The 25,663-nt window shown below is 34.6% G+C and overlaps 2 protein-coding genes and 1 pseudogene across 2 annotated transcripts; 1 reads left to right on the top strand and 2 right to left on the bottom strand.

Moving 5' to 3' along the window:
* Window positions 1-14,253: 14,253 nt before the first annotated feature.
* Window positions 14,254-16,459, bottom strand: LOC117322842 (perlucin-like). The gene is made up of 5 exons (XM_033877783.1): window positions 16,306-16,459; window positions 16,101-16,192; window positions 15,781-15,877; window positions 15,188-15,419; window positions 14,254-14,368 (listed from the first exon to the last, which is right to left on the bottom strand). Exons 1-5 carry the CDS (start codon window positions 16,349-16,351, stop codon window positions 14,308-14,310), a joined length of 528 nt encoding a protein of 175 aa, XP_033733674.1. The 5' UTR covers window positions 16,352-16,459; the 3' UTR covers window positions 14,254-14,307.
* A 509-nt stretch (window positions 16,460-16,968) lies between these two features.
* LOC117322841 lies at window positions 16,969-22,679 on the top strand (annotated as a pseudogene).
* A 986-nt stretch (window positions 22,680-23,665) lies between these two features.
* On the bottom strand, window positions 23,666-25,553 carry LOC117322840 (cytochrome P450 2U1-like). The gene is made up of 3 exons (XM_033877782.1): window positions 25,464-25,553; window positions 24,614-24,820; window positions 23,666-24,367 (listed from the first exon to the last, which is right to left on the bottom strand). The coding sequence occupies exons 1-3, from the start codon at window positions 25,501-25,503 to the stop codon at window positions 24,189-24,191; spliced, it is 426 nt and encodes a 141-aa protein (XP_033733673.1). The 5' UTR covers window positions 25,504-25,553; the 3' UTR covers window positions 23,666-24,188.
* Window positions 25,554-25,663: the final 110 nt, after the last annotated feature.

Below are 25,663 nucleotides of genomic sequence, written 5' to 3'. Positions count from 1 at the left end.
GGATAGCATAAATGGAACATATATATTATCATCTAGATGTAACTATACTGGGGAATAGTAGCTTTCAAAATATATCCAGTGATGTCAACTACTTTGTTGATATTATAAGCTCAGACGATTTAGTTGAACATCCTTACATACATATGTCACAGGGATACAAAGTATATATATATATATATATAATACAGGTATTAGTTATCTTGTATCTGTATGGCTAAGTACATGTGCACGTGGTCCAAAGTTTACTGTCAGTGTCTTGTCTGTTTAGTATTCGTTACTGTTCGTACGTTGATGTGTATTTCCATATATGGTATGTTACCACCTGTCGGTAGTGTTCGTGTGTGTCTATATTTGGCAGTGTTATGTGTCCAGGTGTGATAGGCGAGAATGTTGTGCAAAAGTGCGTGTGTATGTTAACAAAACTCTTATACTTTCGCGGTACAGCACAGTCGGCCGGTATAGAGCAGAGAGGACCTATCTGGGGAAACCAGCAGCGTTTCACAGGCTGGTTTTGTGGCGGAGTTTGGCAACCCCCACACAGGCTTTTGTTGTAATTGACTACCATTGTCATTTTTAGATGTTTATTTTTGGACGTTTTTAATTATTGTGTTATGCTATGTTAATTTTGTATTGTTAATTTGTAATATGTTTAGAATTGATATTAAATGTCACCATATGCCATATATGGTGGCCATTTTCAATCTATACATTCTTTTTGTTGTCTGTGACAGGACCGAAGATGCATAAAGGGCAGCTAAGCACTTAGCTTAATTTATGCATCGGAAGGCCTGCACATTTCCAAATTTTCGTATTAATTTGCTACAAATTATACACGAGTTATTTCCCTTTATAACTGATATTTCCATACATACTTATCTGCCCCTGTCAAGCAGCTAGGAATTATGGGTAGCAGCTTTCGACGCGCGCCATTAAAAAATTGTCAACAGAGTTTTGTAATTTGAAGTATTCTACTAATTTCATAAGTTTTTTAGGCCTTCACACTTAACCCACCCACTTCCTCCCCTGAATCTTTTATCTTCTTATTTTATGTTTACTATATTGGATGATGTTTCACATGCCTGTTTGAAGGCGGAGTTTGGCAACCCCCACACAGGCTTTTGTTGTAATTGACTACCATGGTCATTTTAAGATGTTTATTTTTGGACGTTTTTTAATTATTGTGTTATGCTATGTTAATTTTGTGTTGTTAATTTGTAATATGTTTAGAATTGATATTAAATGTCACCATATGCCATATATGGTGGTCATTTTCCTTCAGCTATTAAAAATTCGACGATGTGGCCAAATATACACATGCTCCTGTTCGGTTAGCAAAGCATGCAGTGCCTTATTTTTTGCGACTCTGCGTGATTCGTATTGACTCGGACTCATGCCTCGAGGCCGTGATCTGGGGAACACTTCACATGCATAAACATCACATTTTTAACTATCTTGCAAGTGTTTGGCGAAATCCAAAATCTTATAGGCCAGTTAATCGGGGCGAATAGAGTCATTGCACAAACAATTACCGCCGATCTGCAGTATAATAATGTGCGGTTGAAAAGAGTTTTTCTTCCGTTGGACAGACACATTGGATTTTAACTTGTCCACCGTTGCTCCGCTAATCCCCAAACCGTTCACAATGCATTGAGAGAGGTTAAATGTCTCTAAATTATGATCATGCACATAATCAAAAAGTCTACGCACAAAACTATGACCCAAAATCAACACGCGTCGGGTCAAGTTAGCCATGCTTATATTTAAATGTCACATGTACTTGGCCTGAATTCGATGTGCCAGATAATTTTTCTTAAATTGAGACTGGTGGGCTCAAAAACCCGTCCGATGCGTCGCTGGGACGTTCTTCTGCTCTGCGAGTCCTTCAAACGTATTTTACTTATTGATCTAAAGTGTGAAGGCCTAAAAAAACTTATGAAATTAGTAGAATACTTCAAATTACAAAACTCTGTTGACAATTTTTTAATGGCGCGCGTCGAAAGCTGCTACCCATAATTCCTAGCTGCTTGACAGGGACAGATAAGTATGTATGGAAATATAAGTTATAAAGGGAAATAACTCGTGTATAATTTGTAGCAAATTAATCCGAAAATTTGGAAAAGTGCAGGCCTTCCGATGCATAAATTAAGCTAAGTGCTTAGCTGCCCTTTTCCATGTGTAGAATAGTATAATAGTCGCAACTCATTATTCATGGTAGGAACCGTAATACTCGTTATTATTGTCATCATATACTGAGGCCAGTTTTTCTGTATATTTCAGGGGGTTTTGTCTATCTTCATGTCCCGTCCATGTCGGGGGACAAATAAACGGATCAACAGCAGTGAATGTATTTTGTTATTCATTTGGCTGTGACAAATATGTAATCACTGTTGTCAAGATTTGTATAAAAAAGTACTTAAAAAAACACTGATTATAGACATTTTACATGGCGTTGTTACATTGAATGAGGGTAATATCACCAAGGAAACATAAATATAATTCTTATTAGATAAACATAAAGCGAAATATCAGGTCTTGTTGGGAGTGATGCATCAAGTGTAATTACCTATACATGAAATGTATACAGGAAATAATGAAGTTATTGGGAACATTTAGACGTACCGAAAAGCGAAAATGTTGTCATGTTGCCTCATTATGTTAATAGGTATTTCTTATCAAATGGACGTGAAGCCTAATATTATTTAAAACCTTCCAAAATCGCGAAACATTACTACTACATTGTAAGATTGTTTTGAATTTCATTTCCTCTAAAATTACTGTTAAAACTTTTTAAATTGAGGTTCATTTATAAGCATTTGGTTTTCTTCAGGTACTATTTTGTAGCATGTGATATCAGGTAATCTAAACAATTTTCATAACTCTATTTTTGTAACAATCCGTTTATCTAAATTATTATCAAATCGTTGATTTGCTGGAACCTTAATTTTTTAACATACAATGTAGTTATTCCAAAAAATCAAATATCTGTCGGTTCTATAAATTGTGAATAGGAATTGTTCAAATAATACAAATTCGTTTTTCTTTATATTAGAACTATTGTTCAAATGTTTGTTTCTAATTCCAAACGATCAAAAATAGCGATTGATTCTAAATAGTTGCTCTACCTAGATAAGGTAACACCTAACATGAATCAATTTGCTCTAGTGCATGTTGTTACGAAATACATTTCTGTGTATTATGGCTACGGCCATGAAGTTAATTATGAACAGGCAACAATAGGCACATTGCAGGGTCTATATGACTTCACCTATCATGAACTTACATAGTATCAGCCTTATGTCAAAGACATTGGTCCTTTGTCACTGTATGGCAGTGTATCAAAGTCTTTTAGGCAAAGTACACAGCATACCTACTTAGTCAATCTCAACATGTTAGAAGAAACGAACGCATACTTGTAATACATTTAGTGTTACCGGGCTCGCTTGTAGTTTGCAGTACTGTACCGCTGTCGTATGTAGTTACTTGATTTTAGTCACACACGTTACACTACGCGCCACTCTAAAAATATATCTTACCAGTTCAGCGAAGCGTAGCTAGTTAACAGATTATTAGGGTATAGAGCTGCGTTACATAGGCAAAGTAAATATTGTTCAGAGCTTTCACATCCACCAAAAGAAAACAGTGTTATATATTTTACAGAACAGTATTTAAACGATATTATCAATATTTGTTGAGATGAAAATAAAGCAATCATATGCATTTAAATCCTGATGTAGTTATTAAAATATCAAAATATAAACAGTAATCAGCGGAGGATGGTATAGTTGTCTTGTTGGATGGCTGGAGAGGGCAGGGATGGGGTTGGGGGTTGGGGGCTGATAGAGGTGACGAGTAGAATAAGAGAGTACATCGAAGAATAAGTTGATGGTCTACAGTAGACCCCACAACAAAATGAAGGACGAAATTTACAGAGAATAGGAAAACGAATTTATTGATCAAACTTTAGAGATATCGATCGAATTGAATGGAAGAATGAATACGTAGGTTGGAACGTCAACGTGAAAAGGGTGACCTATATAACACAACTTTAGACAAGACAAGCAAAGCCGCCATTTGCATTTCAAGGTCAAAGAAATGTTCAAGGACACATAGAAAAAGAAGAGCGTGTTCTAACAAATAAGATAGCATTGTTTGGCACACAATGGTTGTCGGTTTAATATCAGGCAATTAAACACAGAGGTAATTAATTACATTTAATCACGACAGGCAGATCTTTTTCTGCATACTGTAGTCGGTGCTCGCCTGTCTACCACGGAGATATGAGTACGAAACACATTGTTTTTTAACTGTATGATAACAATCCATTAAAGTAGGATTCATATTTTTCGTGTTAACACTAAGATTGGTCTAAGAAATCGTTCACCCATATGGAGTTTCCTGGTGGTTACGATATGAATCGCTGCACAGAACTCGATACATTACCTGTACAACCTGTTTGTGTGCCCCGAAAATAAACCTGACTCGGTAAACGACCTTAAATAGATGTTAACACGTCTGCTGTTACTGTTGCTGTAGCTAAATCACAAATTTGTAATTGCACTTGTCAAACTACCAAGGTGTGAAATATAATTATAGATAGTATGTGTATCTTAAGAATTTATTCATGTTTTGGAAACGTAAACAATTGTAATTCTTTAAAAAGAAAGTTTATGTTTATCCGAATTAATGAATCCATTCGGCAAAGTTTATTTCTTACTAAGGGATCAACAGATAACAAGGAATATTTGTGGTCTTACAACAGGCCGTGGAATAAATAGTAACACGTGTTACGTGATAATAACAGAACCACGGGCCGTGGAATAAATAGTAACACGTGTTACGTGATAGTGACAGAACCACGGGCCGTGGAATAAATAGTATCACGTGTTACGTGATAATGACAGAACATCGGACCGTGGGATAAATAGTAACACGTGTTACGTGATAATGACAGAACACCGGACCGTGGACATATCAACCGATACAAGCTACCGAAATATTAACTGTACGCATACATTTAATAGTAACATGTGTTATGTGATAATAACAGAAAGTTGAAATCCAGTAGCTAAGCTCTAATCACAATTTAATGATACATACAAAACTAAGCAAGTTACAGAGATAATTCACAATTAAAATTAAGTGGTGTACAAGGTGATGTATTAAAACAACATTGTTAATAACTTATCTTATAACAGTTGTCTTTGAGTAATCCTTTCCTTTATGCGTCTCCAGAATTAATACTGTTCATAATTCCCATAGCTCACAGTGGCAGGCAATTAATAATCCAACATAATTCACAAAACTCTATTTAACAGTGGTAAATCAGTTCTCAGCATCAGGCAATTCATAATCTAACAGGTTTCACAAGGCTCTCATTAACAGTGGTAAATCAGTTCTCAGTATCAGGCAATTAATAATCTAACAGGTTTCACAAGGCTCTCATTAACAGTGGTAAATCAGTTCTCAGTATCCGGCAATTAATAATTCAACGTAATTCATATAGCTTTCCTTGACAATTGTAAACCATTTCTTGGTATCAGGCAATAAATAATCCAATAGAATTCATATACAAATTGTAACTCTCCTTCTAAATAACAATTTGTCTCTCGTGGTATTTATACTATATTGTCAAATCTTTCAAGCTTTTCTCCAACAACCACTTTTCTAGAATTCTCTAACACACTTCTTGTAAACAACCACTATATCAATACTTGTAAGAAAAATATTATGATGCATCTCCCTTCAAGAACATTCGAGAAATTTCTGAAATAGCTGTCTCCCTTTAACCACTGGTATATGTAACACACGTGATGGTAACAATGGAACGCAAACATGTACATTTCTACACACACACACACACACACACACACACACACACACACACACACACACACACACTCTGAGTAAACAATTTTATCACACCTTTGTATATGTTAGACGCATTTTCCCATGTGGATCACCCATGGGGGATGATGCTTTGAAACAGTTGTTCAATACTAGGAATATGAACATCCAAATACATATTTAAAAACACATTGTTTTAATAAAATATGATTGAAAATATAGAAATATTTCCGAGCTACGTATTCATATTTATCAAACTGTGTTTTAAAAGAAGGCAAACTCATGCAGAAAAAAAAATGTGATTTTTTCGCATTTTACCATTGTCTGGACATCCAAAACCAACTTTAAAGTTTTTGGGGTAAGTTTTTGGAAAGCTTGTAAGTCAAAACGTATACACCTCACAACCTTCTTATTTGTTTATACATTCATTAGAGGTATTGGAGTGATGCAATGGTAAAATCATGCAGAACATATTGTGATTTGTTCGCATTTTACCATTTTGTTGACTTTACTTTTTTGGCACCAAAACCCACTTTAAAGTTTTTGAGGTAAGTTTTTGGAAAGCTTGTAAGTCCATACCCTTCTAACTTGGTTTATGTCTAAACCAGGTACGTCCTTAAATGGCCCTGGCTGTTAATAGGACGTTAAACAAAATATAACTAAAACTAAATTGGCTTATACACCCATTAGAGATCTAGGAGTGATATTATGGGACGTACAATATCAAAATGACGTACTTATACATGCATAAAAAATGTGCATAATTTTATGTGCATAGTGTGATTACTGCTGACGGTGAGCTTCGTAATCATTGATTACACTTCTTTATATTTGTTGTTGTCTTGACACTTTGACAGTCAGCTTATTTTCAGTATAGCATACTTTTTTCTCATCTTTACAAATACAGTATGTAATTGATTTTATTTTCGGTCACCTAGAAAAAATACAAAGTTTCTATATGGTTTCGCAATGTTGATCGGGTGTAGAATTTCCCTATTTCACATACCTATATATGATCAACTCTATTAGTCTTACATGTTTCTAACAAGCTTCTGTGTATGTACAGTATACATATATATGTATTACTGTATAGTACTCACAAAATGTACTTAACGAAAAAGAGCTTGTTATTTCTGTTTTTTCGCATACATATTTTCCATATAAAACTATTATATATGTACACTTACACACAATGATTTAGTACACTACAGTTTTAATGCATACTTTTGCTACTAAAACTTACTGCAACAGTTATTTGAATTCATTGATTTTGTTTAACTTTTAAAGATTGTTTGATATCTGATAATACATGGTTTTAGCAACATAAAAAAACTACTTTTTTTCAAAAGATGAAGTTTTTGTAACAAAAGGATCCAAATAATCAATGCATATGTTCATACCATTTGCAAGGACACTCACCATTTCTACAAGTGCCATCTGCGTGGTTAAATTTGCCTTTGAATTATGGATAGGAACTTCCGGTTTCGAAGCGTCTGACCGTTTGCAGTTTGCAGCTATCGAACGCAACCATTCCGTCATTGTGATTTTCCAATTTGCTATATATCTGCATTATAAAAAGTGCAACTTTGTTAATATAATCCGCACCCTGTCCCCAACTGTCGGTTCCACACATTACGCCGGAAACATACTTCCTGCCCATGGTCAGCAGATCATCAAAACGAATACCGGTAGGTGATACGTAGTTTGTTTTAAGCGTAGTGTAGACGTCGAATTCAGCATCTTCAGTAGGTTTACAATACCCTTTCCACCGCAATATAGGACGAATCCTTTTCTGAAAAATTGTGGGTTTTCTGCATATATCTGAAAGGGTATTTGCTACAACACTTCCTTTCCACGGACCTTGCACGGAGAACCACTTACTTGTGTTACTGTCAAAGTTACATTTTTTACTGTGTAGGGCGGCTGCGATAACTAAGTTTCCCATAGAATGTGAAAAAATAACCGTGTTACTTATCATTCCATTCGGAGCAGCAACCTCACAAAAATGCTGGTGTAGTTTGTCCACATCCCAGCCGTTGGACTGACTGTTATAATGAAGGAATTTGTGAGAAACACAATTCGAAGTGTAACTTTTCACATTACCCCAATAACCGGGTAGATCTCTAAGCTCAACATTTTCAAGGGGGTTTTCACCAGCTCCATGCACAAACAAACATGTGGCCGCCGATACACCAGTATCCCTTTGACTTTCGGTTGATCCTCATCATTACTGCAATTTAGATGTACAAGACTAGCAATGGGGCACGGACCGTTCATTACATCTGCTGCTATATTGATGTCATTTTCAAATGTTTTCGTCCAACTGGTAACTGTGGCGCGACTACTCTGATACGTAACATATTGTAATCGGTTATCGTTAGTGCATATTGTAATGGTATTATCGCTTTGTTTCGTAGACCAGATGTTCCCAGGGCATCCATCTGAGAGCGAACTTCTTAACCAGTCATCCACTTTCACAATGTGTTGAAAAACTCCAAACCATTGTGATAGAGATATGTCCCAAACACAAAATGCCAATGAAGAATTCGCATCAGAAATATCAATGGTGGCCTTATCATCCGCCGCAATGAAAACAAGTTTGAAGTCAATATCATTGTTTGATGAAATCACTTCTGTTTGTTTAAAGTTAATTTGCTTCTTAGTATGATTCCATTCGACATTCAGGTACACCCTTTTAGAACCAAATTCTGTCCTTTCAACTGTATCAATGTCTAAGGATACACTGAAGGAATCACGAAATATGTTGTTTGATTTGACATCATCAGATGCTTTTAGTCCGAAATACAGCCCAAGAATCAGTCCAAGAATACACAAAACAGCTACGACACCTAACAGGATGACGGTTTTACGATGCATATTGCCTAAACAGTGGAGCTCCTGATGAAAACAGCGCACATATGACCACGGATGCAAACAGTTTAGCAGGATTTTCTGTCTGGAAATAAATAATGTACACTGTAAAAATAATCAGCGCATATTCCGATGTTTATCATTCCGATGTTTATCATTTGATTTTTTATGTTTGTTTTTTTTTTTAACTTTGTAGGCTTGAGAAACCTAATGATACAATTTTTGGAAATGTGTTTTTAATAAACAAATATTCATTTTAGGTGTTCATGAATATGAAAGGAGTAGAGCAAACGAAGAGTCAAAACTGGCCATATCCAACAATGACATGTTGATGTAATTGCACGTGAGAAGCAACTAAAAAAGTTGAGGAAATCGTAGATATACAATACATATAGCGGAAATTTGGGGACAAAACATTGACTCATAGCCAAAACTGGTAATATCTGCGATGTCGTTGCTATTCTAAGAGCATAACATCTAAATCAACTTATTTCAATGAACCAGCACTGATTCTCATTACCTGCACACTTTGAGTCATATATCGAGCATGGTGATCATATAATGCTGCAACGGCATAAACATAAAGTTGGATATAAGTTGATGTCTCCTACTACAGGTAAATATTACTGACAGACTATCTCAAAATCAAATAATTGATAAAATATATGACGTACTGTATATTATGGAAAAAGATCTTTAAATCAATGGGTGGTATTAATACGGCTCAATCCAAAATGATGTACAGAAAACATAACCAGAGTAACAGGTTGTAAGCATATTCCATTAGGAAACTTTTCTGGTCTTCGAAACGTCAACTTATTTATCTTGAAATGATTAAGTTTGATGTCAATTTCTATTCAAAAGTATTTCTAATTGACATTTGTCATCTGACAGAAAAGGTAATCGTGGCACGCAAGTGACTGGTCCATCATTGGTTTTTACTGTTTGGTACTATCTTGTAATCTGTTCTTTTTAAAGAAGATAGTGTTAATACCTGTATGCACAAACAATTAGTTTGAAAATTAATTTGTACAAGAAATCTTAAAGGTATGTTGTTTTTTTTTGTTTTTTTTTTGTAAACAGAAAGAAACCAATTCAATCCCTTTTCCTTGTTTATGAAATTACTCATTGACCAACTGTAAACAAAAAAACTTTATAGTACCTCCTATACATTAAATAGCTTCACCTAGATATAAAATTACCTTATTATGCATTAAATTATCGTCAAATCCTATTTTAACGACAAGCAAAGGATTTATGTATATATGTAAAACAAGTCTCTCAAAAGAGGGCTGGTGTACATTTAACAAATATAAAGGTGACATGCAGCCGGTATTACAGTGAAAACTAGTAGTTGTAGAGATATATCTTGATAAATATAGCATGCACTCTGCATTGTATACTAGCATAACGTGTTGATTTTAGGCTCACGCTTCATATGAATTAGATGAATATCCTTATATACATATGTGTCCTATTGCCACCTGGTTTTTATACAAAGTACTTCAAATGAACATATAGACATTTTAGATAGCGTCGTTACACTGACTGAAGGTAAACGAAATGCTATATCAGCCATGCACAGGAATATTAAAATGACAAGAGAACATTTCATGAAGGGAATACTATATTGCGTTACATGTATAAGAGTACCGGCTACTGAAAGTAAACAAAATGGAAATGGAATTTAGAATATTTATGTTGTGGAATCGTGAAACTATTCTTTTTTAAACTACACTTTCTTACTCTTTAAGACTATTGAACTGTTATCAAATGGAAGTACACTTCGGGTGATAGATACATAGAATGTCTCCGTTAGGACGACCTTAATAGTTATCTGTCACCCAAATTGTATTTATATCGACTGTATGGTACCATTTGGTAACAGTTCAATGTTTGTATTTACATTCATTTTTTTATTTATTGTAGCTTAAGACGCGTCTAAATTTGCCACTTTCTCTATCACAATAATATAGTCCCTCATGTCGTTATTATTAGCAAACACATAAAATGGTTTTCATTTAGAAGTGATGCGGCGTCGAACGGGTATTGCACTGGATAGACTCGATTCCTCGAAAACGCTTATGTATTCATCGACTGGATTTACGTTATTTTCAGAAGAATGTTAACTCTTAAATTCTAAATGATAATCGTCCTCACAGTAGGTGAAAACGATTCCGGTCATATTTCGTTCGAAACAGATTCAAGTCTAACCGGTCACATCAGTGTCGCTAACTTAGCAGACGATGTTCAACTTCACAGATGCTTGATTGTTGAGTAAGGTTGACATTTGAAATCAGTGAATAACTATAAAACCAAAACCAGTATACATACATCCGGAAACAATGTCTATTTCGTATAGATCAAGAATAGCGCATATCAAAATTTTGTGCCGACTTCAGTTTTTTATTACAGCATTTTACTCCTGAAGTTGCTTTACTTTTTGGTGGCTTATGCAGATAAATTCTAGCATTCGAAAGCTCTTTAGGCCGAAATACACTTAACTTTTTGACTACACCTGGAGCTCTATTTCTATATTGACCTAATCACTGTAAATTGTAGTATACAGTCTCATGAATACAATTTGGTTTACTAACGACATATAGGCAAATGCAATACAGAATATAAATGTAATCTAATATTATTTTCGAGACTTTTAACATTGAGATAAATTTCTAAGCATTTGGTTTTCTTTTTCTTTGTGTATTATTTTATGATGAGGTTATTTTAAGCAAGAATTTTGATCATCGTATTCCTGCTTACCGATTTATTTAGGGTATGTTGTACTGATGTTTTACGTTACCCAATGACTTGTTTTCTGTACGTGCACTCTTATGCTTCAGTAAACTCTATAATATATTTATTGATACATCAATGCAAATTTTCACTCTATTACCATTTTGCACTGGAAATGCATCTTTGAATGTTAACATTCCGACGACGCTAATGCATTTTATGTTAACAGTACTTTTTTGTTATCTAGTTTAGCATAGAAATTATTCATAGCTTGAATGAGTCGCCACAGAATTCGAAGCAAAGAGATAAGAGTTCCTTTATATCTCTGTAGGAGCATATTGCTAGGTAGCATCTAAAAAAATGTGTGCATTTGTCACGTATTATATTCGATCATAAATGAAAATTGAAGTATGCAGTATAACTTACCTTCAAGTATAAGAGCCGATATGAACTATACGACGATGAAAGAAAGCAACTTTTTGACAAAATCGTAATAACTGTAGAATGTTTAGCTGCATGCGAATACATGTATACCGACTGTAGAATGTTTAGCTGCATGCGAATGCAGGTATACCGCCTGTCATTAACAAAGGAGTTAAAGGTTAACTCTTTGATCGCTTTGATGTCTCACACAGATTTGCGTTGCTTAGCAGGCAAACGTTTCTGATTGGCTGACTAATCAGTAACATTACAAGCTTGAATACAAACGTTTGATTGACATACAGCATAAGTATGGATTTCGAGTAGGCGGGGTTTAACCACGAAATACCTTAATGAAACACTACAATCATCCATTGTCAACCAACAGTTCGAGTTTGAAATGTTTTGACATTTGACGGATGTTGTGAAGATAACCAGGAAGGTCTAATTATAATGAATTTTACATGCTTGCCCAAAGCATTTAAAACACTTATAAAATATTTATTATTTACACTCAAGTGTATTTAAGTGTCCCGATGCATCGGTCCGTTAGAGGTTTCTACACTCACATGAAATTGTAGGGTGAGACCATGAACGAATCGTAACATTGAGGTTCATTTATAAGTGTTTGGTTTTCTTTATGAACTAAATTGAATTTTCATAGCGGTAATTTTCTATAAATAGGTGTTTATCCAAAATAATTTACCATACGTAAAATCGTGGACTAAGGTTTTAGTTATAATACTTATTAGTGATATCGTTGTTAGACACTGGTTCATTCTCCCATATTACATGAATATATATGAGCTATGGTTCACCTTCAAACAGACCCAACCTAATTAAAATTAGACTTGTAATTTCCATTCCTCTACGATAGTCTACGATACGTTGCAACACAAGCAATACTTGCATTGCAGTGTATCTTAAAGGAGCTGAAATTTTAACAAAATTGCAAGAAGACCATAAGCTTTCATTTCTTAATTTATTTTTCATACTATTACGTAAGGCAGCTCTTCAATATATAGGTACATATGTGTAATCCTATTCCTAAAATGTCTAGAGTGATTAAATCGTAGTTTACACAAACTGACGGAGAACACGGTTGATAATAATCTGCAATGCATTAAAGCTCAAGTTTCCGCTCCACTTGTTATTACAGACTTGCCTTTTAAAAAGTCTGTAATTTGAGTCCTCATTCTGATCGAGAGATATGCGTAGGTTGCGTAGGTGAATTTACTTGATACAGTGACGCCATAACTGTCATAGTTATCTATAATTAAAGCCATTAACACCATATTCGTTATTTATTATTTCGAACGTTTAAGTATCTTTTTCACATTATTGATCGGTTTATTATTTCATCATCACCACTTAAAATGATATGTTAGACAACACATTAAATGACGTTCGGTTGGAATTGAGATGAGGCTCGGCATCACTATAAACAATGCATGTAATTACAGGTATATCCATATCTGATCTATATCAAATCGTGTTTAAAGGGAAATAACTCTAATAGAAAAATTGGTTATACTATTTCCCTCTTTTCACAACACAGTCTTTGAGCTCTATTCAAATTTACATAAGCTTTGAACAAACCGTAAACGATATTGTTTAAGATTATTCGAAAATAAGTCTATTTGCAACGTAAAAAATTGTAGTTATTTTTAACATGATATCATTGCCATTAATGAAATAATATTTTAGCTAACACTACATCAGTCATATTTTCTTATTTTTGTTTGACTACCAATATATATAGGATATTGAATGGTATTCCGTTGAATACCTATTCATGAAAAATTGCCTTTTGAACAGTGTTATCATCGTTTGTATCTTTTGTACATTCTTCTCAGATTGCAGAATGTAGACAATACTGATGGAAGGTTGTCGCAACTTTGAATACTGTCACTGTTAACAATGTACATATGAGCTTGACATTCCTTTGAAATCCTGAGAGCAGTGATTGTGAAATCATCTGATTGACTGAATTGCTTGGCTATCGCAATTCCTTAATACATTTAAAAACTCTCTTGCAATGTCGTTTCCTTTGACGCCTCTTTTTTGTCGCCATTTTTCTTAGCATTACTGACGAGGACGGAACAGCACTATGATTCAATAAGCTCTCTATCAGTTATGCTGTACATGAATCTGAAATTAGAACATCTGCTTACTTTTTTAGAGGTCTCCACGTCAATGTATATATGTTATCGTTTTTACTCAGAATTAAGGTTTCATCACTAAGTCGATAAGTGCTATTTCTTACTGCCATAGCTACATTACAAAATGCTATCCTATTCTCTGACGAGATATCAGGTGGATGACTAAGTATTCATGATGAACCAAAATGATAAACATAATACAAAACATACAAGATCAGGACTGATTTAAAGAGTTTATTTCATACACAGAATAATAATAACTTTCACATGAAATTTACTTTCCGATGATGCCATTGTTAGCGTTCCCGCCTCCCATTCCGGAACTGCCCTCTGTCCTGAAGTGAAATAAGGATTCCTTATCATAAAACATGTAACTAAACTATATTGACAGTGATATTAAGTTACTGGTTACAAAAAACAAAAAAACAAAAAAAACAAAAAGCAAAACAAAAAAAACAACAACAACATATGACTTGAATACGTTTACTGTTAAAACCTGCAACTGAAATGAATACATTACTAATATAGCTAAAGTGTAAATACGATCGCATATATAAGTGTAAAGGATAGATACATAATATGTCATAATTCCAGAAATTAATTTAGTGATGTACGAATATAATGCAATACTTATGAATTATACGTAATATCCTTATTAAAATCAAACTATTACTTTAGAATTTACGATGTCTTTGCCATAGTACTATTAGTCAGTGTGATAGTTAGATGTATCGTTTAATTCAAATATTACCAGGTTTGATTAACGTCAAGGTCATGGGACCAATGCTAATGTCATTAATATATACATAACTTGTAAAATACAAATCAACGCTGTCTCCTTATCCTGAATTTTAAGTCCAGATCATACGTGCTATACGTTTAGGGTTACGTTATATTAATGAAATTCTAAATATGAATCTCGATGACGCATGCGCTGTAACAGATATCGCGAATTAAGATATAGCATACCAGGATACCACTGTTTCGGTATCAATGTCAATGTAAGTCTTTTCCATGTTCACTGTGCCTTGTGTAGATAGTGTCAAGGACAGGTTGACCATTGTGTTTTGGCCAATGAATGTTCACACCGTAGGAATTAACAGTATAACCGCCTGCGCTCCTCTACTCTACCCCTGCCTTAGCTGGATACTTACTCTATTTCACAGAGGAAATTCTGTTTTCGTTCACACGAATTATCATTCCAGTTGTACTTTTCATGGTGTAGGAGGTCCATACAATCTTCTCCACGCCTTCCCAGACTATTTGGCTCTCCGGGAAACCATTTATTATATCCCTGTGTATTGATGGGTGTCCCATCATCCGCCCAAACCCACTCTCCCTCAATCAGTAGGTCAGTCCCATCAACCCAAACGCCGTCCGAGGCACCTGAATCAGTAAGTATTAGTATTATAGTATGGATGAATGCCGTATCATTCCAACAACGACACAGTAAGCAGCTACATATTTCTAGCACTAAAGCTTCCTAGATTGACACAACAATGACATTTACTTCATTAGGAACTCGACAAACGTTCAGATATTATTTAAGATGGTCGGTTAGGCTGACAACATATTATTTATTACAACAAAGATACATGTAAATTCATTTTGATAAAAATAAATATGATTGTGTTTATTATCTACTAGACAAATGTGTTGAAATAGAAATTTGTGTCGAAATATTAAAATGAGAACGTATAAGCATCTGAAGCAATATGTTTGAGTATTTATAACATTGATATATTACCTGTGTGCCATTCTCTGCTGAGTAGCCCTTCGATAAACGTCTGTTCCCGTTCTGTCTCTATAACCGCCAGTTTGCTTTCAAATAGTTCACAGTAGGTCTAGAGGAATATAATACGGCAATGAGTAACACCTTTCAAATACTACAGGTAATAGATATTTACAATGTGGAAAATCAAATATAATCTAGAATTAATAGAAAGAAAAAAATAGTTAATTAACAGATACTGAATTGTTAAAATATATAGCATTACCGTAGGAATAACATAATTGGTTGATTTAGGAATGAATGAGTGATATTATATTGTCAAATCGCGGTCTCACCAAAGACTCCGCCCAGGTGGCCAGAACACTGGAAAAGAACTTGTAGCAGGAATCATCATGCCGGACATAACCATTCGGACAATCTCCACGGACTGGATATAAAAGTGATATGCATTTCTTTAAAGAGCAATTAATGTTTCGTTTTAATCATAACTAAGTTATAGAATTCAGAAAGGACCATTATATAAAAGAATTAAGAACAAACCTGAAACGATGGACATGAAAAGCAAACCAACACAAATCCGGTTCATCTTCTGAATTAGACTGTACCTAGACCGATTACGGAAATGTCAGCTATCTTCGAGTAGTCGTGGGAGATATGGAAGCCAGAACACGCCAGGCCAGCGAGTGATAAGCGTATATGACACTACTAACAAGATAATCTTAAATACATTCCCTTTAAAAAATCATCTCTTTAAGTACTTGACGTTTTCACACAGGACACGAACGCCTTAATTTGAGCACCTAAACGGCGATCTCTTTCTCGTATTTATGTTTATCTCACAATTCAAAGAACGACTAACAATAAAACACATATTTTTGGGTCATATTTGATATACAATCTGCAAAGTGCATTTGTTCATAATGAAATATAGATGAAGTATATAGAATACGGGGAGGGGGGATGTGGAACAATCAAATGAAAATCCCAACATCAGCTATGGTATCGTACCGTCGTTAATTACTATGCAATGTACAGTTGTCTGTTTCTCTGTGTTTATTGCTTTCCTTTCAAGGGGAATCATTTAACATTCGATTTGAGTGGTGCTGACCCATATGTCGTTGGGTAAATGTCTGCCTGTGTTTATATTATAATGCTTGCCCTTCACGGTTACCGTATGGGGCTGAAGGTTTTAACCTGGAGATAAGCAAATAGAGACAATGTATGAATGAAAGTAGTTTAATCATGTATGTTTCAGGAGTGGCCGTTTTCTTGGTATTCCTTTTAGGACAAGGTAAGTGCTATTGCCGTAATTAACTTTTTAATTTCTCCATGATTCTACATGAAAATAGTGGAAAATGTCTTAATTAATAAATGGTGATTGATTTAGATGGACATAATTATATGTATATGGTATTTTGATGAACACTTTCACGGGATACACACGATAGTGTATACATGTATATAAGAAAAACTGTTGTCGTGAATACGTTTTAATCTATCTTTTCGTTCTTAATATTCAGTAGATTTCTCGTGTATTTATATATGAACATGGATGTAATCGTCTGGTAGAGCGTTCACTTAATACGTTGTGAACTTTGATTCCAGTGACTGCGGACTGTCCAAAGGGTTTCGTCACCAATGGTACATCTTGCTATCTCTTTTCCATCCTGCAAGTGACATGGATTCAAGCTATGGTACAGTATCATAATCAGACACTGAAATACATCTCGCTAAAATACTGCAATACAAGGAAAACAAACAATGGTGTTGGCAGTTTATCTTATAAAGTGATAACAATATTAAGCAGACATATCTTTTAAATGTATCTTAGTTTTGTCATTGATTAAGATCATTATATATTGATGACCAGAAAATTTGTTCCGTGCACGGAGGGTGAGCTTGCTACCGTAGAATCAGCAGAGGAAGAGGCGTTTCTCGAGTCCTATCTACATAGCACCTGGACCCATTGTGAGTCATTTACACCGATGTCTGTGCCGTTTAATTATGTATCTAGAAATTAATACACCGTAATATACAACTTTAAGATAAGCGTTGTAATGTTGACATGTATTCGTCATTTTTATTGTTTATCAAAGTGTGATTATGCATTTATGTCCTCGCAGATTTATACCGATAGGATGTTTGTATTTTGCTCGAAAGATGCCTTCAGAAGAAACAATATTCTTTTATTTTGTCGATAAGAATACCAAATGGATCATTATATCATGACCAGTCAGTTATAAATACATTAAAACATACTTTTTGATACACCTCAATGTATATGTCTTTATTTGAATTCAGAAGCAAAACTGCAGTTTTGGTATCAACAAAACTTCTAAATAGAGACTTTTATCTGAAATCCATAACTTACAACGAACATATCTTCACATTTTCAAGTTTTAATCATATCAACGGAACAATATATTTTGTTCTATTGTTTTAATCCGGTAGTTAAATACTTTTTTTACAATAATCATAATTTTGATGTTAACTGCCGTAGTGACTAAACAACAACTGTTCTGAATAAATGTTAACAAAATAAGATGACCTGAGTACACGTGTCACCGTACAAGACATACCTGCCGACGTACAGTATGCTCAATTTGAATTCCAATCCCAGGCGCATTGAAGCTTCCAGACGCAATTTTTGTGTACAGCCCCAGTATAAGAGGAAATGTGCGTTTGAAAGAGCCATATCAGCAAATATTAGCCTCTAAAAGACATGTAGTTGATAAATCTACTATCAAGTGTTTATTACTTTTTCTATCCTGTACCACTTAAGTTATTTCAAAATGATAAATTGAATAATGTCCTTCAAACAATTTTACCCTATTTTTGGAAAATAAGGTTCTAGTTCTGAGTTTTTTTAGAACGTCTTCTTCTTTGCAAACATGTAAGAAAATAATGTGTCGATGTATTGATGTTGTTTGTAATATGTTTTAAATGATATACATCTAAAGAATACCTAGATTTCATGACACCTTGCATTGAAATATGTAAAAGATATGTAAGATGCAAGTAGTTTCTTAACTAAAGGATTCAAGTATACTTAGTCTTAAGTGCGACTCCATGGCTGAGTGGTTATTGTTTATGATATCGAAAAAGTAAGATATTTTAATGAGTGTTCTATCCCAGGTCTCAACATTTTTCTTTTGAATATTTGTTTTGCCTTTACTTGCTTTTTTGTGTTTTCTATGCCATCTCTAAATAATTGAATACTTATACAAATACATGACATTGCATTATATTTAGTTTTTTTAATGAAGCAAAGCTGCATTTATATCACACAGATTTCCATTTGAATGTCCTGCATGTTCTATGCATGCCTATTTTTTTAGTCGAAGGAAATATTTTTTTCTACGCATACGTAAATATTGATAAAATACATAATTTTTAATCTGAAATATATATACTAAAAACTACTACAAAACTCACTGATATTTGACAAGAATGTTCCGACTAACCTAGGCTATACGGTGTACATGTATATATAGAGGATATTCAGAGGATATCTAACAGTGTCTTTAGTAAAACCAAATATATTTCACGAGTGGGGCTAATATTTTGATATTTTTCCCGAGTGCGTTGCTTATTTCAAAACATCAGCACGAGTGAAATATATTTGGTGTTGCTACAGATACTGCCAGATATTCTGTTTATTATATTTTTATAGCAAAACTATACCGGGTAAGCTTTCGAATTTCACCATTGTCGATTGAAAGCAATTGTCTGCATGGTCGAATCAGAAAAAAAAAAACATTTTTCACTAGTTTCACTGGTTAGAATGTAACAATTACATGTATATGCTCAGACTAATGGCGAAAGTTGTAGAACGTTACCGCAATTTTACATTAATCATATAAAATTGTTTAAATATATATTTGTTAATTGATTTTATTGTACAGGTGTATTTAAAATGATCTGATTATTTACTGATATTATTATTGTTAACAAGGAAGCCTTTTACTGTCTGGTTGATTAATCAGCTGGATAAAACTAGGGTTGCAATGTCTACATTTAGACTTAACAAAAAATATTTTCTACTTTTCAATTACACGAGGCAAAGACAGTGGTATATTATATACATTGTTATATAATTACTTATTACCGGTTAGCTTGGTATTCATAATAATAATTTCCATAAAGTAATATATTTCAACACGTAAAAATATTTTACTGATAGAATGAAAGATTCCTTGAAAATTACATGGTATTGCATGTATTATAATGGAAATTTTCCGTTCTCAGCCAACCAGACGGACGGGATCTGGTTAGGCGGAACAGATCTACTAAATGAAAACGAGTGGATATGGGCAGTGTCCCAGGATCCTATCACGGAATATGTACGGTGGGCTCCAGGGGAACCAAACTCTATCAATAGCAGAGGAGAGGACTGCTTGGATATGCTGCCACATAAGAATTTCCTCTGGAACGACGAGAACTGTGGCTCACATCTCAACTTCGTCTGCGAACGCAGGTAAGACCAGAGACTTGTTTGCAGCTAGCAACTCTTGTTATCCCGTATTTCATCAACTCTTGTTATCCCGTATTTCATCAACTCTTGTTATTCCCTATTTCATCAACTCTTTGATATTCCTTATTTGATCAATTCTTGTTAGGGACACAAGTATCGATTTTTGCATCTGTTGTTATTTTTCATAAGAAGGGAATTCGGCGTTGATCAAATAACCGCTAAATCAACCTTCTGATGTGTATTGACGTTCTCTTAGTTTAAACGTTCGTTGCGTATAAACCCCAGTTGTGCATGCATGTTCGCTGTGTTTAAGAGTTTGTTGCATATAAATGTTCATTGTCTAAAAACGTTAGTTGTGTTTAAAGATCTGTTGTCTATAAGCCTTAGTTCTGTATAAACGTTCGTTGTGTATAAGCGGTCGTTGTGTATAAACTTTCGTTATGTATCAACATTTTTTGTGTATAAACGTTCGTTGTGTATAAGCGTTCGTTGTGGTAAACTTTCGTTGTGCATAAACTTTCGTCGTGTTTAAACGTTCATTGTGTATACACTTTCGTTGTGCATAAGCTTTCGTCGTGTTTAAACGTTCATTGTGTATAAACGTTCATTGTGTATAAACTTTCAGTGTGTATAAACGTTCGCTGTGTATAAACTTTCGTTGTGTATAAACGTTCGTTATGTACAAACGTTGAGGGTTCGGCCATAATATTGCGCAATCCAATGATTTTCAATTTTTTTTCTGTGACAATATATTACATCAGGATTTTCAGTATCGCTATATGTGGCAGTAAATTCTTCAACTATTTAATGGATTTTAACATCAGAATAAGGAATGTTTGACTTATAGTTTTCAACTTAAACCTTAATTTAACTTGCTTGGCGTGTTGAAAAGTTTGTGTGTGTGTGTGTGTGTGTGTGTGTGTGTGTGTGTGTGTATGACGATAAAATAAGGCAGAATTCGGTACATCTCTGGATTAGACCAAGCAAGTATTTATCTGATGTTCATGTTTCAGTTGTTTGTTTCAAAATTTATTGAAAATTACCTTAATGCAATATATTATGTCTTACCGCAATATCCCTTGAAATATTGCATTATATTGTAGTATGAAATTTGATTGCAATACCCTGCCCTTCTAACATTCGTTGTATATAAACTTCCGTTGTGTATATACTTTGGTTGTGTATAAACATTAGTTGGGTATAAGCTACGAAAGTATGTAAACACGAACATTTAAATTCATACAGTATATAGTATTGCTTCCCCTATTATCATGAAGTACGGTTATAATTTCCTTTCGAAATTATGCTTAAATGCTAGTGTTAGCGAACGTTATTACAGCCATGTTCTTTATCAAAATATTTTCATTAACCCATCAACTAATCGATTAGGGCCCAGTTGTTTAGAGGGTGATTAGGCTAATCACATTTAAACAACATTTTTCAAATCCTGATATAACAATTTCTGGTAGAACTAACCTGACAAACCTTATTGAAATACTGTAATTCTTAATTCTCTTCAACTGACACAGTTTAAAGACGATATACTCACAGGTTTTGCAACAAATGATAAAGGAAATGTTCACAAATCAAGTGATTAAGCTAATCACCCTTGAACACCTGGGCCCAGTACTAGGAACACGTAACAAAACTATCATTGTAAAACCTTAAAATCGTGTACCATTGCTTTAAATATCGAAATTGATCGAATAGAATCAACATGCCCTTCGTTCTGTACATTCTGTATATCATGAGCTAAGGCATTGATCAAATATTTCTTTATAAACAAAATCAAGAGAGGATAGGACGATATAATAACCTTACCTTACACAACATTCTAAAGCAGTTTGTTTTGGCTTAAAGTAGTAAAAATGTATTACTCTCAAGCACCAATGGAACCTTATAAAAATAAACAAAATAGCAAGACCTGATGAAATGATATGATAACCGCTTATCTTTCACTACCTGTCGGGGCAGTTTGTTCTGGCGTAGATAAAGTCAATATGTCTAATTCCCATGCACCAAAGGAACCAAATAAAAAATCCACTTTTTTCATGTATAGAATTTACTTATATTTGTAACAATAGGCAACCAACTTGTATTCCCCATTTCTGTTTCAGTTTGCTGGAAGGTTACGTGCCACCCAGCATATTAGGGTGAAGCAGATTCCGTTATCTACTGCAAACAGAAGTTTAACACTACTATATATGATCTTCATTAATAAATGTTTTTGACTTCAGTCTTCATGTGAAGAATATAAGCACAAGTCACTGTATAACGGATGTTAGCTATTTTGTGTAAAATCAATTATGCTTTATAGCACAGAAAGGTGATAACATACACCTAATGATCCCTGTAACATGATGGTATCTTCTTTGTCTTATTGTCAACGGACACAAAATAAATCAAAGATATCCCAACATTTGGGACTTCTGCGTAGTGATCCGTTGTCCGCCCATTGTATTAGCATACCAACAACAAGAATAGTTATGATTGGCCTTTCAGTGGCCCAACCATAGTTAGACATTGTTACTACTTGTAAGTTTGTTCTTGTGAAAGCACTATAAGTCTTTGAAGATTTAAACTGCAATATAGCATCTACATGAAATGTATTCGAATAGGTTACAACCCGTGATTCACTGACATCAATGCAATCGCTGTATATTTTTATTTCCGTTACACTGGCACTCTCTTTGTAGGTTTTAGATTACTCTGAATTGAGAAAATATGTGAACGACGACTGTTATCGATTCTGCAGAAACAAACTTCAGAAAAGTCCTTTTTTTATTTCTAATCCTGCCTTTGTTCCCATGTGATCAGATTTGTTCCTAAATTCATCAGTTTGTATACTTTTGTTTCAATAAATATCAGTTTACATCAGTTTTGTGAATAATAAAGAATATCATAAAATGTGAATATTCAAATTAATTTCCATCCAAATTTTTAGCTCTTTCTTTTTTACTCAAGCTGGTATAATTTATCAGTGAAAAAGACAGCCATGCTTTGATTCTCTAGCGATTTATTCAAAACTTTTTAACGTGCCATTTTGATCCAATATTAAAACGATGACCCGGTAGAACATGTTTCTACGTGTGTATTCCGTTATTCAGTCTTCCTTTAATATAACGTATTGTCTTGTGTATTATTTCAATGATATGTAAGTAGATCCTCATTCGACGCTCCCTACCCATTTCGGTTTGCGTTTCTCGCGAAGCTGAGAAACGTTTCGGTCAATACCATTCTGGTTGTGTCTTTCGGTAAGACACTGAACTCTTATTGCTCTGAATGGCATTGGACGGATCTCCCGTATGTTGTTAAGTGAGGTAGTCTCCAACTTCTACAAGGAGACCCCGACTCAAAATTGCCCTGGCTGTTCGCGGACTAAAAAAATCCAAATACAATAAGTCAACCAATGTCAGCATAAATATATATTATGTGGTTCAATATTTAATAATTTTGCAAACACAACAGCACAGCATAATATTCCTAAGTTGTCTAATGAGTCTAGCATACCATATATATATGTCTCATAAACAATTGACTACAACTTAACTATTCGTTAAACTGTTACTTAAAACGATATTAATCTTATGTGCGAAAGCATGACATGTTTATAATTTGTACGAATCTCCAAACCATGCACTTCATCAAAACACACTGTAACTATACTTTGTTAACGCATTGTTTGATACTTCAGTTCAATTCTCATTAAGTTCCGCCCCTCTCAATATTCTCAAAACATACCAAATATCTACTCAAATTTCTTTAATCGACGAGTTTGTTAGAACTAATTTTTTAAGACTTCCCCTTTCCTTAAACTTCGGTTTTCTTCACAACAATTCCTTTCCTGTTAGACTTCGCGTATCTTCTGTCGGAAACACGAATCATGTCACGTGAATACATGTCACCTGGTATCTGAAGTTTATCATGTGATTTCGGGTAGTCAGGTTTGTCAATCAACTGGTACACAGACCAGTGTATACGGACGTGGACATCGGTATGCCCCGTCTTCCGCTTCCGTTGATGGTACTCTGTTCACTTCCGGATTCAATTTGAATTTCCTCAGGATGCTTGCAAATAATACGTACACTGTTTTATCAGCCTGTGATGTAAAAGGGCAGGTCCTGGGTCCTGAAAACAAACAAAAATATGATTTACATAACGTAAGAGCTGTTGTGTTTCACAAGAAAAATCACAAACAAACAAAAACAACAATGATAATGAAATAAAGAGAGAAGGATAGCATAACAGCGAGATAGTTATAAGATCAAAATTAATTAACCTGCTTGTCGTCATTATTACTGGCACAAGTTATGCATGTGCAAAATAGAGGTACATGTAGCTGGAGAATGTTATCGTCACAATATTATGTATTACCGAGGCCATAAGGAAAGAAGTTGTCATGGTCTGTGAGCTGACTATTAGAATCCAAGAAGTGTTCCGGTCTAAATTCTGTCGGACGTTTCCAGTACGATGTGTCCATGTGTGAGGAGTATGTATGGAACAGAACCATGTATCCACTCGGTATCGTGTACCCTCCCAACTCGACGTCATCGTTAGTAGTATGCGGCACACTGAGGGGTACTGACAATATAAATAAAAAAATATCATTGATCCGGTGATAGTTAGGAAAGGTTCATCAGTCCAAATCCAGAAATCTATGTATGCCACTAACAAGGTAAGACAGAATTAACAAATATACCACAATGGCAATCCTCAAAATGGTCCACACCATACCTTTAATAATGATAAACTAATATATCGTATAATCTTTCACCGTCTAGGGAGGGGCAGCGGACTCTTAAATAAGGTACGGGGATGTCTTCAGGTGCCGGACTCGAAGCATTTTGCGGAGGGTTTAGCAGCTTGTGTAACCTACCCCGAGAGTTCAGATTAATATAATCTTTACTCTCCTTAGAGTGCATATAAGTATTCACAACCCGATTTGGAAAATCCACAAGTTAAAAACCACGCCGAACGTTTCCAGCTATCTGAAGCTTTAGGGTGGTAATTTCCTTAACTGGACATTGTCATTCCATCGTTGATGACGTGATGTGATTGTATTCGTACGTGACTGATACCATTGCTGCCGTAACGTCATACCAATATTGTAAATGGATAATCCCCCCGATACCTGATATCGATGAGAGCTTTATACTTTAATAATTTTCTGAAGAATAGAAAACCTCCTAACAGCAATAGTACTAGTTAATGCTTGTCAACATACAGACGTTGCTGATGCGCTGGACCTCCCGAAGAGTCGCCATGACGAAAGGAACCTGATCACGATCTTCCCACGTCAGGTCTCGGGTTTTTGAAACCTGTTCAAAGTAAATGTTAGAATCAACACAGTATATTAATGTATGCGTAATTTGCAAGTACGAGGGCTGATCGATAGGTTGTGAGCCTCATATTGAAGAAATCTAT

Source organism: Pecten maximus, chromosome 3 (assembly GCF_902652985.1).
Source record: "Pecten maximus chromosome 3, xPecMax1.1, whole genome shotgun sequence".
In the NCBI taxonomy this organism is placed as follows: Eukaryota; Metazoa; Mollusca; class Bivalvia; order Pectinida; family Pectinidae; genus Pecten; species Pecten maximus.
This window is presented reverse-complemented; position numbering and strand designations above follow the sequence as displayed.

What these genes read in the sequence shown, in the direction of transcription:
- LOC117322842 (XM_033877783.1), bottom strand. Translation starts at nt 16,351, where the DNA reads ATGAACCGGATTTGTGTTGGTTTGCTTTTCATGTCCATCGTTTCAG. An exon ending in TTTCATGTCCATCGTTTCAG is followed by an intron (nt 16,193 to 16,305) that starts GTTTGTTCTTAA and finishes TTTTATATCCAG; the next exon opens with TCCGTGGAGATTGTCCGAAT. An exon ending in AATTTCCTCTGTGAAATAGA is followed by an intron (nt 14,369 to 15,187) that starts GTAAGTATCCAG and finishes ATTTCACTTCAG; the next exon opens with GACAGAGGGCAGTTCCGGAA.
- LOC117322840 (XM_033877782.1), bottom strand. Translation starts at nt 25,503, where the DNA reads ATGGCGACTCTTCGGGAGGTCCAGCGCATCAGCAACGTCT. An exon ending in CCAGCGCATCAGCAACGTCT is followed by an intron (nt 24,821 to 25,463) that starts GTATGTTGACAA and finishes TTATATTGTCAG; the next exon opens with TACCCCTCAGTGTGCCGCAT. An exon ending in CTTCTTTCCTTATGGCCTCG is followed by an intron (nt 24,368 to 24,613) that starts GTAATACATAAT and finishes GTTTGTTTTCAG; the next exon opens with GACCCAGGACCTGCCCTTTT.